The sequence below is a fragment of the Brassica napus genome, chromosome A3 (assembly GCF_020379485.1).
Source record: "Brassica napus cultivar Da-Ae chromosome A3, Da-Ae, whole genome shotgun sequence".
NCBI lineage: Eukaryota > Viridiplantae > Streptophyta > Magnoliopsida > Brassicales > Brassicaceae > Brassica > Brassica napus.
The window spans coordinates 4,382,218-4,399,557 of record NC_063436.1 but is presented as its reverse complement, the minus strand read 5'-3'; the positions used below and the strand labels follow the sequence as shown (position 1 = coordinate 4,399,557).

The following is a 17,340-nucleotide window of genomic DNA, read 5'->3' as shown; positions in this document are numbered from 1 at the left end:
CATATACATCAGAAAGCAAATTCAGTGAAACGCCCGGTGAGCCGGATAGGTCTAACATCATCTCCAGTTCCATAATTGAAATTAACACTACAAAGCGTATGGACACAGACGGAGGGAATTGTGGTAGGAGACCACACGAAAGTACCTTTGGGTTTGGGGAAGGACGATACACATGAGGGAGGGGCCGGCTAGGTGAACCGGTGCTAAGCATAGATTCGGTGATTTCTAATATACATGTTTTATTCGGTTATTTATGAATCCAGTTTGGTTTTGGTTTCGATTTCGGTTCTTCTGTTTTGGATCATTGTTTTTTACCCATACACTATCTTACGTAGAAATTCATATTAAACATAAAATATATTTATTTCAAAAATAAACCTAGTGTGGTTTTAAATGATTGTTAACATCTGAAACGGCGACGTAAAAGATAAAGCAACGAACCCTAAATTGGGAGCAGTTTCCTCCTCCTTCCCTCCAAAGTTCCATCCGAAACTCTTCCGTCTCTCTGAATTTCTCTCACGGCGGCGTCTCTGTTCTTTCCCCCGACCCGCCCCTGGTTCAGGTAAAAAGCTCTGTGTTCCGCGTCTCTGTCTGCTCATAGCTCTCTTCTGTCTTATCTCCTCTGCTTTGCATTCCCTGGCTTTACATCTTCAAAAATGTATTTTTGTGGGGACCCTTTATAGATTCGTATTGTATTTGATTGTTTTGGAACCTTCCCCATGATCTTGATGGGCACAAAGTTTCATGCTTTTAGCTTATCTTGCTCCCAGACAAACTGCGTCTTCTGAAAGTCACTGACTTTGCGGCTAATTTGGATTTCTTGTGATTGTTTAGCTAGAGAGTTCAGTTCAGTTCAGAGATGATGGAGGATGGAAAGGACCAAGACATTGATGTTAGATCGTTGGTTGAAGCTGTTTCAGCCGATCACTCCTTCGGTGCTCCCCTTTATGTTGTTGAGAGCATGTGCATGCGCTGCGGTGAAAATGTATCCCTCTCTCTCTCTTTAGCCTTTTCAGCTTGTTTTCCAATAGTGTGTGTGTGTGTGTGTGAAATAGCTTCGTGTTTCTTTTACAGGGAACATCGAGGTTTCTATTGACCTTAATTCCTCACTTCAGAAAGGTATTTTTACATTCTCCAGCGCTAATAGTATACAATTTAAACCTTTTCTCTACCTTGTGTGTTTGCTGACCATACTTACTGCTAAGCTACTTCTGCTTACAGGTCTTGATATCTGCATTTGAATGTCCCCATTGCGGAGAAAGGTACACAACTTTTTAAGGATTTTTTTTGAGATGCGTTTAACTATTCGATATGGAAAAAAAAAACTAATACTAAATAGTTTCTGTTTTCTCAATTGTTGAGAAGATAAAGCCTTTAACTTTATATCTTATCAATGGTATAGGAACAATGAAGTTCAGTTTGCGGGAGAGATTCAACCCAAAGGTTGCTGTTACCATCTAGAGGTTCTAGCTGGCGACGTGAAGGTTAATACATTGATTAATTTCTCTTCTTTTCATCCATTTTCGTCCTTTTTGTTATTTATTGATGCATTTGCGGTGTGCTAGAATATAGCAATCCATGCTAATTATAAGAAACGTGAATATCTAGTTTTGGTTGTTGTCTCTGGCTCCTTAAGTTAAATTTACCTTGTGGGAATGCAGATATTTGACCGGCAAGTTGTGAAATCTGAATCAGCCACTATTAAGGTGACTTGTCTTTGCTAATTCTCGGTATATCATTGCTTTTTGGAATCAAAATACTCTGGTTGTGCAACTTTGACAAGAAATCGCTTCCTCTAATCTTTTTGAAAAACTGTGTGTATTTAGTTTGCTTCTCTTATTATGAAAACTGGCACTGACAGTAGTTTGCGAATATATATATGCGTTCAGATTCCTGAACTGGATTTTGAGATTCCACCAGAGGCCCAACGTGGAAGTTTGTCTACTGTAAGTTCTTTTAAATCTTAACCATCTTGTTATGAATTTGTGGAGTATTTATTTCTTAGAACAACTTAAAACAAATTGGTGGTGCATATAGTGGCGATGTAACCATCAACTTGTCACCTAAATATTAGGAAGATCGCTACGAGAACTCTTTTCACTTAAAAATTTTGTTTGAGAATTTTTGTTTTCCTATCTTCCAGTTCATTGTCAATAAGTTGTTTATTTTACAGGTGGAAGGAATATTAGCACGAGCTGCCGATGAACTCAGTGCCCTTCAAGAAGAACGCAAGGTATTCTAACTGGGAGCTGTTTATTTATGTCTGATGTCCAGTTTAATTGTTTTACAGTCAAGAATCTTTAACTATATTATATTTTTTGCTGGACACAGAAAGTGGATCCTAAAACTGCTGAAGCAATAGACCAATTCTTGTCCAAACTGAGAGCTTGTGCTAAAGCAGAGACACCCTTCACCTTCGTTTTGGACGATCCTGCTGGAAACAGTTTCGTTGAGAACCCGTAAGGATATGAAAACACCCTAAATATGGAAGAAGTTATGTTTATTTCATTTGCTTATGACAAGTGTTGCAACATGACAGACATGCTCCTTCACCAGATCCCTCTTTAACCATCAAGTTCTACAAGCGAACACTAGAGCAACAAGCAACACTTGGATATTCTTCTGACCCATCGCAGGCTGGACAATCAGAAGGAAGCCTTACCGCACGTTCTGCTGAAACGGCTTCAATACCTCATGGAACAATCGGAGCAACAGCTGGTCATCGAGCTATTGCTCAGAGTAACAGCACTGATATTTCAGATAACTTGTTTAGATACTCTGCGCCTGAAGAGGTAACTTCTGATTTTGTAACTTTTTGAATTAGTTCTGTTGAATGTTTTAAGTTTATGATCACATGAGTTTTTGTGATAGTGTTATTTACATCACGTTGCAATGATTCTAACAGGTGATGACTTTCCCTTCAACCTGCGGAGCATGTATGAAGCAGTGTGAGACACGGATGTTCGTGACTAGTATCCTTTCAAAGTTCCATTCCTTGGTTTTCTGCAACAAGTTTTCCATATGTTTGTTTTGTCGGTGAAACTCGTAGATGTTGTTTGTTTATCACTTGACAGAAAATAGAAATCCCGTACTTTCAGGAGGTTATAGTCATGGCATCCACATGTGAGGATTGTGGCTATCGCAATTCTGAGGTTAGGCGCCCTTTGGTTTGATCTTGTTAGAGATTTTGTCTGGTCTTGAAGGTTATTAACTTTTTGGGGGTGATCGTGAGCAGTTGAAGCCTGGTGGTGCTATTCCTGAGAAGGGAAAGAAAATTACTCTCTCTGTGAAGGACATCACTGACCTAAGCCGAGATGTTATCAAGGTTAGTTTTTCGCTTCAGGTTGTTTGTGTACTGTAGTTTTGCACTAGTAATCTCTGTGGAAAATGATGGAGGAGTGGCGGATAAAGAGAGACTTCCCATATCATTCTATATATCTTAGAGTAGTTAAGAATGCCTCGTTACAGTTAAAAGTATATACCCTTCAAGTGTATAGTATCCTCATTTTCCTGGCACAAAAAAAAAAATTTAGATCGTGGAAGAGGTTGTGGAGGTGTCAGATAAGTCACAAGCCTTCGAGATCTTATTTGAAAACATGCTTGTTTGATCTTTCTTAGCTTTTTGTATAGCTATATAACACAGTTGATGTCAAATATTATATTAGACAGCCTTGTGAACCACTACTTAGGCTAGGAAATGAATTTATTATGTTTTATTATTTTGGAGCAATACCTTGTAGTATAGTATGTTATTAATGGTAAATTTGTTTATAACGTGTTAATAGTCGGACACAGCAGGAGTGATAATCCCAGAACTTGATCTGGAGCTAGCTGGTGGTACACTTGGTGGAATGGTAACAACTGTGGAAGGGTTGGTCACACAGATCAGAGAAAGTGAGTATTGACCTTTCAACATTACCATTTATCCATGTCAAGTCTGAAATGAATCATGCTCCCATCATTTTTATGTGGGCTAAGTATTTTAGAACAGTTAAATTAATCCATAGCATATGTCAGTATGCCAAGTACTGGAATTAAATATTCTATGTTCTGTTCCATTGTTTGAATAATGGAAGCATTTTGATATTCGTTATTGCCAAAAATGGATTATTGCTCTTATCAACTGACCCAAGTGTGGTATGCGTTTTCACAGGCCTAGCGAGGGTTCACGGATTCACTTTTGGTGATAGTCTAGATGAGAGTAAGAAGAACAAGTGGAGAGAATTTGGCTCCAGGCTAACTAAGGTAAGCATCTTTATTGAATTTCTGTTAGTTATTACCTTTGCCGTATTTGGTTTGTATAGTGAAAGATGTTTTTCTCCTTACCTTGCAGCTCCTAAGCTTAGAAGAGCCATGGACTTTGATTCTTGATGATGAATTAGCAAATTCCTTTATTTCACCAGTTACAGATGATATCAAAGATGATCATCAGCTCACATGTAAGTTTCCCTGACTACACCCTTGAGTTGGATTAGCTCAAGATTGAAACAAATATTCGAACATTTTCTAAACAGCATTATGAAATTGGCATAAGACTCAATATGTGAATTAAGGCAGGACTCAAATGTGTTTTGAATAACATGCTTTGTTATGTCTGAATTACAGATGAAGAGTTCGAGAGGTCATGGGAGCAAAACGAGGAGCTGGGTCTCAACGACATAGATACTTCTTCAGCTGATGCTGCTTATGGATCCACAGAGACCACTAAATTACCTTAAACCTAGAAAGTTGTCTGGATAAGTTGATTTTGGGACCAATGGTGAGGATCATAGAGATGGATATGCATGTTTTTGTTGTATGGTATAACAATTCTCAGAGAGCAAACTGCTCTTGTTTTCTTTTCTTTATAAAAAAGTTGTTCCGAGTTCATTCTTTCCCACACATCTATGGTAATATCTAACTATACGTTAATATCAAATCCAATAGAAAATTAGTAAATGTAAATTGAAAGAAATCAACAAGATACTTGTAAACATAATAAAAAACGTAAACGATATAATTTGTTTTTAGAACATATAACATCAGATAAATGTAAAAATTGTTTAAGAATGTTTAAATTTATTCATCTTGCTTTATGCTATCCAAGTATAATTTTTTTTTAAATGAAATGAAAACTTTTTTTTGAACAACAGATGGAAACTAAGACTAAGAACAAAAATATAAAGTAAGAATATGGTGGACACACACCAATAAACAACTGCACATAGATAACATTTCCTTGTACACAAAACTTTCATTTTACAATTTCCAGCTCTCCATCTGTTTTTGTTTTAAGCATTTTGTCGATTTTTAGAAAATGAATGATATACTACTACTTTGTTTCATAGATTTCTTACTCTCTTTTTATTGAACTGCATAGATTTCTTACCTGATATGCATGATATTCATTCTTTAAATATAACTTTTCCAAATCCTTAACATTTACACCAAAAAAAAAACTTTTCCAAATGGTAAAGTTTGAAGCTGGAAAGGTTTAAGGCGTTGACAATACCCTACTGTGAATTTCTTTGTTTAGTTTTCTATTTACGGTTATTTATTTCAATCAGTTTTGTTAACATGCACTATAATATGATAAATATCTATAATATTATTTGATAAGTCCGTTTTCTAAATGTCGCAATCACGTTAATTTTTACAATGGTTAGTTACATAGATACTCTTAGTGAACAAAAATATTATATATGATTGCTATTAATAATGTATTTTCTTTTTCATAATATGATTTTAGTTAACTTTTAATTAAATTATCCTTTATTTTCAAAAGCACATAAATAAAAAAGGAAATGTTTATAAAATACACATATAAATTTTTTATATAGAAATTTTTTCTAAAAAGTTTTTTTTTTTCAAAAGAACATAAATAAAAAGGAAAATAGATAAACTTTTAATATATATATATATATATATAATGTATCTTCACAAAAATTGAAAACATAAATTCTTTTAGAAATATTCTTCTAAAAGATAATAATATTGTTACATTGAATCAATTAGCTTTAATATATTTAATGGTTATTTTCTTTTCAATAAAAAAATAATTAGGTTTTTAAGTTAAATTTCCTAAACACATAAATAATAAAAAGGTAAATATTTATAAAATATAAATCATATAGATTCTATATATAGACGATTTTTTATTCTTTATATATGTTAAAAAAATAAACAAAAACGATGTGTCTATAATTTTTAAATATAATTTACAAAATAAACTGATAAAATAGAATAATTTAGATATCCTTATTCAAAATTATTATTATTATAAATATGTTTTTGATCCAAAGATCAAAAATATTTAACAACATAAACTTATTATTTAATATCATTTTTTGAAAAATATATCATTTTTCAAAAAATAGATATTATATTTTGTGACTATTTTAAAAGAAAATACATATTTAAAAAATGTGAGGCTAATAAACAAGATAAATAATATTTTTATGATGAATATTATTTTGACTAAATGATTATAATTTTAATAACAAAATTGATCATAAAATATCATATTTTTAAAATATATATAGTTACTAATTTGAAAATGAATAAATAATTTAAACAATGTGATATTGAAAATTAAACTTATTAATATTGATTGATACAAACTGAATATAACCACATTAATGAGGAGAAAACTTATGATTTTTTGGTGATACTATATTTTGAATTTCTCAACACTGAATCTTTTAATTTTATCAAAAACAACATATATTAAATTATACACATTCTTAGAAAATATATTAATCAATCTAAGAAAAAACTAAGCAATCTAACTAACAAGGTTATTCTTATTTTAGTCTAATTGTATTAAAAAAATTATGATTTTTTCAAAAAAAAAATTGATAGAACCTAATATACCAAAATATGAACAACCAAAATAATCAAAATATGAAGAATCAAATCAACAAAATATTATTATTTGGTTATTTTGTATATTCATAATTGTGCATGAATTTTCAAACAATTAATGCAATTTTGATTTAATACATTTTTTTTCCTATTTTTCTGAAACAAAATATATCAGATATACAAATTTTTTTATAATATATGTAAAAAAATATAAGAGGATGAACTGAACTACTGGAAATTAAGAAGATAATAATTTAAATTTAACGTACTTAAGAAAAAAATCATTTCTCAATTTAAGAGAATAAAAGAAACTTTACATACCCAAAATAAATATTTGAAAAAATATAAATATTATTTTTTTAAAGCACATATATAATTAAGATGGTAACATAATTGATACAATTTTTTTTGTCTTCAATGATACAATTTGTTTATATGTTTTATCATACATATAAATTATAAAATAACCTAAAACTAATAAATAACCAAATATTTAATAATTATTATAATTAAATTATTTCGCAATGTTTATATTCGTGCATAGATACGTAAAATCACCTAATATATTCATCACGCTTTTACAAAATTTGTAATATTATATATTTTTTGACTAAATAATACTATATGCTTTAGGTAAAGTGTATTCCGATTCACTAGAGATAAAATACTGTATATGAAAAGGAGAGAATGTACCGACAAAAAAAGGAGAGAATGTGATTCATTGTATATTCATCACAAGACAACAATTACGCATGTAACGACACAAGACTCCCAACACACAATAATACTACGTCAATAAGTGGATGCTAATTTGACGGTGACTGTGTCTCTTCATTCTCACTAACCTCTTTACTTTTACTATTTTCGTGATAAACTTGTAATTTCAATCTTACAAAAAAATACTTGTAATTTCAGAAAAATGATAGAGGAGCCAGCCGGCTCTGTAAGCATTTCCATGTATGGATTCCCCTACTATAAATATGAGGTCTATAGTTTCACCTAGAAACCAATCCTAAGCATCTTTCTTAAAGGTTTTTCTCTTTCTCCTTGACTTTCTCGTTCATTATTTTTGATTCTAACCGAGTTAATTAAAACTTGATAATCTAATGTTTTGATATGATTATGATTCATAATCTTAAGATTGTGCATTTTTTCTTAACTCAAGCTAGCCACCTTTTGTTTCAGGTGTAAATAACGATAATGATGCTTTTGATCATCGTTGCGATCCTTGTCTGCCTTGTATGCTACATTTACCGAACACTGAAGCCTCCACCATCGCGAATCTGCGGTACTCCTCGTGGTCCTCCGGTTACTGCTCGGAGAGTCAAGCTCAGTGATGGACGACATCTTGCTTATAGAGAATCTGGCGTTGATAGAGACAACGCTAAGTACAAGATCATCGTCGTTCATGGATTTGGCAGCTCCAAACATATGGATTTTCCTATCTCTAAGGTATGTTCTGATTTTGTAGTTAAGTCTGCCATCTGCTCTCTTCTCTTTTATCTCACACATGTAATAAGTACCATTTTAATCACGTGATGGTGGTTTAGTGGCAACTGAATTCTGGATTGCTAAGCAAAAGTTGGGTTCCAAGGTACCTAATTATATTTTGTCGTGTGACCACGTGGATATATGTTCATTGTTTACGATCCATATGAATTCTAGAGAAAAAGTCCAGTGAGCTGCACTTCTCATTAGAGTTAGTGGACTTTTTCATAGATCTATTATATATACTTAATAAAAAACACGCACAATTTTCATAATTTATAACTAATTTATTAGCATCTAGTTTCACCTTTACATGGTCATGAATTGATGGTATGATACTATGTACGTTTTGTCATATTGATCTACAACGATGTTTTGTGAGAATGTGTTTTTTGCACATGTTACATGCAAACTCAAACGCAAAGTTCACGTTTGAATCAATCGCTACATTAATGAACAATGAGGTTTTATTTTTTGTTACAGGGTCTTGTTGAGGAGCTAGGTCTATATTTTGTGTTTTTCGATAGAGCAGGATATGGACAAAGTGATCCACACCCTTCACGCACAATCAAAAGCGAAGCATACGACATTCAAGAACTTGCAGATAAACTCAATCTCGGACCAAAGTTCTACGTTATAGGGGTATCACTCGGTGCATACTCCGTTTATAGCTGCCTCAAATACATTCCTCACAGGTAACATATTCAAAAACTATTGTATCCTTTTCTACACTTCCCTACTCATATTTTAATTTTCTTTTGGTTTTCATAGATTAGCTGGAGCAGTCTTAGTGGTTCCATTTGTGAGCTACTGGTGGACTAAAGTGCCTCAAAACATGTTGAGTGAAGCGCTCAAGCTACTACCAGAAACGGACCAGTGGACCTTTAGAGTGGCTCATTATGTTCCTTGGCTCTTGTATTGGTGGTTGACACAAAAGTTGTTTACTTCTTCGAGTGTAATCTCTGGGGGCAAAGCCTTACGCAGCAACAAAGATTTGGTCATCATAAAGAAGAAGCAAGAGAATCCTAATCCTCTCATGGTAAAAAATCTAAAACCTGTTTTTATTTTGAAATATTTACATTTTGACCCTATATTTTAATTTTAATCTGTTTCGACCCTAGAAAAAAGCCAGGCAACAAGGAGACCATGAATGCCTTCACCGTGACATGATAGCTGGATTTACGACATGGGAGTTCGACCCAACTGAACTGGAAAATCCGTTTGAGGAAGGTGTAGGATCAGTCCACATGTGGCAAGGGATGGAAGATAAAATGATTCCTCGTGAAATTAATCAATATATATCGAAGAGGCTTCCATGGATTAAGTACCATGAAGTCCCTGGCTATGGACATCTTCTAAACGCCGAGGAGGAGAAATGCGAAGACATTATAAAGGCTCTTCTTGTTAGTGATGATTAAACAAAAATGTCTTAACGCTCTATGTTGAAGGTCTCGTTTAATTAAGTTTTGCTTGCTAAAGATATTTTTATTATGCGTAAGAAAAAAGTGCTAATGTTATCAGTTTATTTAACTAAAGTAAGAACTAGGCTTGACAGTCATATAAAGTTTAAACCGAAGTATACGATTTACTATGATTTAATATCGGACGATATTATTAAGATGAATTTGTAACAAACTAGTTATAGAATGCTTTGTGGCAGCATTACATTGTTATTAATTCCCATCTCATACAAAGCGACAAAGGCAGCAAATACATGGGTGGATGATGGATGCCTTCAAAGACTCATCATGTCATGGTTCAGACTTCAGATTATAACCAAATCCTCTCTTTGGCTAAACATGATGTCTTAGTTAGAAAGTGTGCATATCACTTGTTTTAGCTAAGTGCGGTTCAAGTGTCAAAATTCTTGTGCGGGGCATTTAATAAATGAAATTTTTCACAAAGGTAACATGTGGTCACTGAGACCAATTAACGGTAAAATCGTGTACACGGTTTCTTAGGTAAATTTGTTATTTTTTTCTTTTTGTCTTAAAAAAAAAATTAAAAAGGGACCAAATGCAGAATGTCACATGTCGGTGGAACTCGCAAACATCGCAAAAAAAACACACAAAAGTCGATCCTTATTTGATAGTTTCAGTAACCGATTCTAAGCCCATTTGTAGGGCCCACATCATAAAAAACCCTTAAGGATTCCTTTAAAAACTGCCATTAGTTATGCTCTGAGCATTTCCATCAGTTGGAACTCATCAAAATTTCTAAAAAAAATAATATTATAATCATTTATTTATGTTTCAATTTTCTTAAAAAAGGGTAAATCATTTATTTTTCTTAATAAAATATCATATTTCCTTTGAATTTGTAGACAGTTTCTTAAAAACTTTTATGCAGGAATTTTTGATTTTTTTTTTAAATTTTATTAATTTTTCATTTTCTCAAATGCTTAAAAATTCCTCCTCATTCATACTGTTGTTGGAGGCAGTGACAGAATTAAGTGGGGAGTGGGTGGGGCAGCTATCCCCATAAATTTTTTTGGGTTTAATTTTTGTTATTTTTTTTTTAGATAAAAATTCATTCTAGATCGCCCACTGGTTGGAAGTGCTCTAACTAACTGTATATTACCAAGTAAGACCAATAAATACATTACGTAGCACAATTTCAACCTAAAACTAAACTTTTAAACCTTAAACCCTATTGAAATAAACAAACTTAATCTTAAACCCCAATGGAAATATCTAAGTTGAGTCTCTTATATATTTTCAAAAATCATTTCCTGTGATATTAAATGGCCATCTAATTTTTTTGAGAAACCCACCTACAATTCCTAAAATTTCGAATTAGTTTTTGGATGAGTTCTCAATTTTTTGAAACATCCATCTAATTATAAAATCTTTTCGGTTTTCGAAAATACCAGACAAATGAACTTCACAAGAAATCGAACCGAAATGCCACACCGGTCAACGGTAAATGACATCATCTATTCTGCCACAAAGCACACGGAATCTATAGTGGACGTAAGGAAACTCGTCCAATAAGAAAGCAGAGAGACTCAAAAAAAAAAAAAGGAATTTTTTTGATTACTTTTTGTTTTTGCCTAAACCAATCCAATCCACCACAAGAGCTTCTCGTTGAAAATTTTTATTCAAAAGGCTTCTTCGCCTTGTCCCTAATTACGCTTAGATTCCTCTCAATTCCTCCGTATTTTGATTCGTCTCCGCGATTCTAGGGTTTTGCAATTTCGTCTTGATTCATGGCTTGGGATTAGGCGCAGAGGTGAGACTATTCGTAAAATTTTCATAGATTCTCGTCTTATGAAGTGATTTCGCCAACTAAAAGTTAGAAAGCAAACTGCTTCAGTGTTGCTTACTACTTGATTGATTGAAAGTTTCTATCTTTTGTTGTTGTTGTTAATCGTGGGGAAGAAATCAAATCAAATCACATTACTTTTTCTGAATCCATTGCTTGAGGGTTGCAGGGTTTGAGTGGCTTTTAGAGTTTGACGAAGGGCACGATGCTAGCTTCTGGTAACAATTTGAGCAGGGGTGCAGTAGGATTGTCCTCTGATACGCCAAACTTGTCTCAAGTGTTAACGTTGGAACCGATTAGATTAGGCAATCAAAGCTATACTCGCTCAGGAGAGCTTAGAAGGGTTCTCGGCGTCCCTACTAGGGAGGCCTCATCAGAAGTTACTTCTGTTGGAATGTCTCATCCTAAGCCTTCTCCTCCTGTGGCAACAGAGGAGCTCAAGCAATTTAAAGAAAGTGTGCTAGATACTTCCCGAGAGGCCGGGTGTGTATTTTGTTTCTCTTTTTGTGTTATTTTTTCACAAACCACTTCTTGCTTAATGATTTTTATTTATTGGGATTTACTATCTTGTAGGGATCTAGCAAAGAAGCTTAGTGAATCCATATTTAAGTTGGACAAATATGCCGAGACGTTGAGCTCAAAGAAACGACGGAGGAATGATATATCCCCTGGTGAGAGGATGGACGCAGCTAACTTGGAGAAGATGAGAAACCAGGTTCCGAGAGCGCAAGACAGTATGGCTCAAAGATCTGAGGAGAGGAAAAAGATGCTTGGATTGAACAAGCGTGCTCGTACCCCAGTTGGAGATGTTCGGGTTTGTAGCTAAAATTCAGTTTAAATATATATGATGGTTATTAGTGGTTTAGAAGATTGTTTATTTTCCACTCCGTGTTAGGCGACTTTTGGAATCTTTAAAGAAGACACGCACTTGAATATTTTGCTTGATTGTTCGATTAGTGTGAGCGTGGTTTAATGGTTTGGTCTGTTACTACTTTCAGGGGGATGGTAGAGTTTCTACTCTTGCAAGGCAGCAGGTTATAGAAAGGGGCTCTGATTCACCTCCAAGTGTTCCTGGAGAAACTGTGCGAATAGAGGAGAAGATACGCAGGCTGCCTGTTGGTGGTGAAGGATGGGAGACAAGAATGAAAAGGAAACGGTCTGTTGCAACTCTAGGCAACAGAGTTATGAATCCTGATCAACGTGTCATGCAGCCTAAGCCGACAGTTGACTCTAAGTTGCGTTCTTGCGACACCCAAAATTTCAGGTATCAGGACAAAAACACTGAAAGCCGTTTGAGAACTTTTTAGTCAATGACCTTGAGTGGGCTTGAAAGAAATGATTCATGATGTACAAGTGGGGGAACCTACTCCGCTATCCGCTTGATTTATGAGATTCTACATGTTTATATTGTCAGTTCGTAAGTTATTGCCAGAGATTATTATATTGGATACCGTTGAATTTTGTTGCAACACACTGTTGTAACTTGTATACATAGTTTTCCGGATTGATCCCTCTTGCATATCTTTCATTCTTAGAGAAAACATAACGTGGCACATTTGTTGCAGATTGAAATCTTCCACCGGGGTGAATGGAATTAACCGGCTTGAGTCTTCATTTGAGCCAGACAGTCCAGGTATGGGTGGATTACCCAGGAATGAGTTGGAGACTGTTTCCCTTGCAAGGGACCGGTCAGTACTTGCTGAGCAGAGGCTTATGGCCAAGGGAAACAATAAGTGAGCAGATACCTTAAGCTTTTTTGTTATAGTTCTTGCGTTATTTAACAGCATACTGTTTGCTGATAAATGCATTATTTTGCTTATCCAGGAGAAACTTACAGGAAGATGGCCCCACAAACAGCTCTACTGCAATATTGAAAGGAAATGTTTCTAGGGCTCCAAGAACAGCAACCGTTACGGGTGTTGATTCTTCATCCAAAGTCGAGCCCCCATCTGGAGTATTACAAGGTTAGAGGCAATCTAAGTGTTGTCTATATACACTATCTGTTATGTTTATGAGAAATAATCTAAAGCTTCAATTACCAGCAGGTTCATCTGCACACGCAATGGCTCAATGGGTTGGTCAGAGACCTAAGAATTCTCGAACCAGAAGAACCAATGTAGTTCCGCCTATTATCAAACATGCTGAAAGCAAGTTCTCACCTCAAGGTTTTGCAACATCTGAGTTTAGTCCTAGAGCATCTCCTGGAACCACTGGGCCACTCTCAGTTGTTGATAGTAGCTCTTTAAAAATGAAAAGGGAGCCAAAGAATGCTTCATCACCGTATGGTTTCTCTGAAAGTGAGGACTCGGGAGCTGGAGACAACAAAACAAGAGAGCGTGCTCTTGCGAGTGGTGACTTGTTCACAACTCCTAAAACAGGGTCGCCGTTAAAGAAAAATAAAATGCAAACGAGCCATAAAGGAGGTGGTGCATGGAAGCAAGGAAAAAGTGAAAGTGTTTCGTCATTGACAACTCCTGGCTTTCATCCTATGATTGTTAAGTCAGAGAATCTAACACTAGAGAAGCCTCTGCACAATGTCAAGATTGCTTCAGATAAGAATCGAAGGTGATTTATGCCAATTCAGTTTTTTTTTTCCTTATACCCAGTACGTATTATAGTATATATAAAGCTAAAAATACGAGAGATCAACGTTCTACCTCTCTCTCTCTGAATAGCAAATATGGGCGTCCACCAGCGAAAAAGGTTAAAGATCGTAAACCTTCTACGCGGCGTGCCTCAAATTCGATTTCCACTCCAGATATTACAGGTATTCATATCCTTTTGGCACTTCGAGTTCCAGTCATTTACAATATTCACTGTTATCGTAGTATATTATCAAATTAACTTCTGTGAAGTGCTACATATATCTTTACCCTGAATATTTTAGGTTTGGTAAATTATTAGCTCGTGCTCAGATATTTTCGTTTGTACTAAAGTAGGTATTAAATTTCTAAGGTAGTGTTGTCTGGCTTTTCAGGTGAATCTGATGATGATCGTGAAGATATTTTTGCAGCGGCTAATTCAGCACGGAAGGCAGCGAGTACTCATCTTTCCACGTGTCTTGTCTCTCAAGTTTTATTGCAATAAGTTTTCTTTTTAACTCGAAATATCTTTTTTGTAGATCTTGCTTGTTCGGGTAAGTTTTGGAAAAAGATGGACCACATCTTTGCTGCCATCACTGCAGATGACATGCAGAACATAAAAGATCAGGTAATAATTAAGATACCGTCCATAATATTATATATGTGAGTTCTCTCTAGGGTGCCTACTCAAACACTCGTTAACTTGTGATTGTCAAAAAAAACAGCTGAATTTTGCAGAAGAACTCGATGAATCTCTGTCAGAGGCAATCTTAGATGGCTATAACGTTATGGTAAGTTGCACTCAATGACTAGTTTTCTAGCCTTTTTGTTTATCTGAAAGTAGCATGAATGAAAGAAACCCATTCTATCTCAGGGTATCAAATTGCCGAAAGCACCACATCGCCCTGGTGAGGGAATTGTTGACTATTCAGGTCCAACGCTGTCATGTATATCTGATCTTTCATTTGAGAGATTGGACATGAGAAAGTTGAATGAGAGTACTCCGTTGTATAAGAGGGTACTTTCTGCCTTAATTGAGGAAGATGATGGAGAAGAAGTTGTACAATTCAATGGAGGGAAGAATCTGTCTCTTCATTATGCTAGTGATGATTCTCACTCTGGTTCATGCACCTATATTGACACGGAGTTCAGAGAAAGAGACAGAATGGAATTTGAAGTAGAGTCAAGCGGGGATTTTCAGACCCCCAAGAGTTGTTTATTTGACAGATTTTCCAATGAGAGGAGTGTTGTGTATAACCCTTTCAGAAATGGTAGCATGTCTACATCTGTCCATAGCAATGAACAGTGGATCGGGGACGATTATGTTTCACATTCGGATGCTGCACTCGGCGGTGAGGCCTATTCAAATAGCCTGGGTCAGTTGCAAGCTAGGGACGTGAACATTCCCAACTTCCCAGTATCTGACACGCAGTATCAGCTTATGTCTTTGGATGAGCGACTTCTTCTGGAACTACAGAGCATTGGTGTGTTTCCTGAGGCCATGGTAGGTTTTCTCTCCAGTCAGTTAATCTATCAAGAACTTGAGCTAAAGGAAAAAAAAAACGTGTTACTCGAGCATTTTCACTTATTTTCAATTTTATTTGTTCGCAGCCTGATCTGGCTGAAGAAACTATGAGCACAGATGTTATGGAGTTGAAGGAAGGCATTTATCAGCAGGTAAACGCAAAACAAATAATCTATGCTTGTAACGTTTGTGTCTGCTTCGAGTTGAAAACTTATCAATATTCTATGTTTGACCAATAATAGATCCGAAACAAGAAGAAAAAGCTGGAGAAGCTAAATGTTACCATACAGAAGGGGAAAGATGATGAGAAAAGGTTAGAATTAGCTTTTTTCTGATTTTTTTCAAGTTACACTGTTACTTTTGCTAAGATTTCAGACTTTCATGCAGGAAAATTGAGCAGCTTGCTATGGACCAGCTTGTGGAAACAGCTCACAAGAAAAGAATGGTAATAAACTAGTGAATGCGTACATTTTATCATAATGAACTAGGATGAATGGTTGTGGGATAAGATAAACATATGAGGTTTCCTTATGGAAACAGGCATCCCGTGGAAATAAAGCTTTTAAAGCCCACAAGGTCACAAGACAAGCGGCCTCGGCGTTCATCAGGAGGACACTTGCCAGGTGTCGCAAGTTCGAAGAGACTGGGCTTAGCTGTTTTGCTGATCCTGCACTTCAAGACATATTGTTTTCATCTCCCAGCAACGATGCAAAATCATCAGAAAACGGCGGCTCTGGAACAGCCAGTAACACGCTCAATGAACCTTCTAATCACCAGGCTGAGGCCAAGGGTTCAGGTACGCAATAATCTAAAGTGTTGCTTCCAGAATCGATTTTACAAACATTAGATGTTTTCAAACATCTTTTTGTCGATGATCTGAGCTAATAGGGGTTTTGTAGGTGCAGTGTCTAGTACAAAAAGGAGAGAAGCATTGGTAGACGACGTTATCGGATGCGCTTCATCCAAAGTGACAACGAGTATAGACAGCGCGGTTCTTAGCGGAGGAGGTAAGAGAGAAGAGGGTTTGAGGAACAAGAACAAACCGAAACCCAAAGAAAAGAACGAAAACCAATCAAGATCAACTCACCCAACAGGTCCAGCGAGCAGAGGCAGAGGAGGCAACGCTGGAGATGGTGCTGCAGCAGGAGTAGATGAGGAAGCTCCAATAGATTTCTCAAAACTAGCGTTCCATGATCTAGAGGAAATAGATGAGCAGGCAGACATAGGAAACTGGTTTGAGGGTCTTCAGGATATTGATACAGCAGGGCTTGATGAGGTTCCTATGGATGATCTCTCTTTCATGTTTGGATAAAGAGGAGGAACATACTCAGACACAGAGATATGAATTGATCTGATGCATGCGTACCCATCACAAGTATTAATTAATTTTTTAAGTTGTATATTTGTACTGAATAGTGATTGTCTGCCTTGAAGGCGAGTATTAAAAGAACTATGATCTAATATAATTATGTATTTCCATTTGATGTAATTCATAGTTCCAACCCTTTGGAATAACATTTGGTTGAAAAGAAGCTAAGCGTAATTGTAATTTAGCATTGTTTGCTGGGAGATGAAAAATCTAATGAAGAACACTCTGCCAAGTTGTTGAAATGCTCAAAAGATTATTGATTCTCAGTC

At 35.4% G+C, this 17,340-nt stretch overlaps 3 protein-coding genes across 5 annotated transcripts; all 3 read left to right on the top strand.

Moving 5' to 3' along the window:
- The first annotated feature begins 386 nt into the window (after positions 1–386).
- On the top strand, positions 387–4,867 carry LOC106419537 (zinc finger protein ZPR1-like). The gene is made up of 17 exons (XM_013860344.3): positions 387–562; positions 835–985; positions 1,075–1,119; positions 1,222–1,262; positions 1,403–1,484; positions 1,662–1,706; positions 1,890–1,946; positions 2,174–2,233; positions 2,332–2,459; positions 2,540–2,792; positions 2,906–2,972; positions 3,082–3,152; positions 3,236–3,325; positions 3,786–3,894; positions 4,154–4,245; positions 4,334–4,439; positions 4,606–4,867. Exons 2-17 carry the CDS (start codon positions 860–862, stop codon positions 4,716–4,718), a joined length of 1,485 nt encoding a protein of 494 aa, XP_013715798.2. The 5' UTR covers positions 387–562; positions 835–859; the 3' UTR covers positions 4,719–4,867.
- A 2,823-nt stretch (positions 4,868–7,690) lies between these two features.
- On the top strand, positions 7,691–9,898 carry LOC106419732. Its single transcript, XM_013860552.3, has 5 exons — positions 7,691–7,874; positions 8,029–8,295; positions 8,815–9,026; positions 9,103–9,370; positions 9,453–9,898. Exons 2-5 carry the CDS (start codon positions 8,044–8,046, stop codon positions 9,747–9,749), a joined length of 1,029 nt encoding a protein of 342 aa, XP_013716006.2. The 5' UTR covers positions 7,691–7,874; positions 8,029–8,043; the 3' UTR covers positions 9,750–9,898.
- A 1,424-nt stretch (positions 9,899–11,322) lies between these two features.
- Positions 11,323–17,255, top strand: LOC106419730. 3 transcript variants are annotated; one of them, XM_013860550.3, is made up of 17 exons: positions 11,323–11,562; positions 11,765–12,078; positions 12,169–12,409; positions 12,594–12,859; positions 13,161–13,328; positions 13,420–13,559; positions 13,641–14,160; positions 14,271–14,362; positions 14,573–14,635; positions 14,717–14,805; positions 14,903–14,968; positions 15,052–15,681; positions 15,789–15,854; positions 15,945–16,015; positions 16,090–16,147; positions 16,243–16,498; positions 16,602–17,255. In XM_013860550.3, the coding sequence occupies exons 2-17, from the start codon at positions 11,801–11,803 to the stop codon at positions 17,012–17,014; spliced, it is 3,417 nt and encodes a 1,138-aa protein (XP_013716004.2). In that variant the 5' UTR covers positions 11,323–11,562; positions 11,765–11,800; the 3' UTR covers positions 17,015–17,255. The 3 variants fall into 3 exon arrangements, with proteins under 3 accessions (XP_013716004.2, XP_048627921.1, XP_013716003.2); XM_048771964.1 differs by having other exon boundaries at positions 13,638–14,160; positions 16,608–17,255; XM_013860549.3 differs by having other exon boundaries at positions 13,638–14,160.
- The last annotated feature ends 85 nt before the right edge of the window (positions 17,256–17,340 follow it).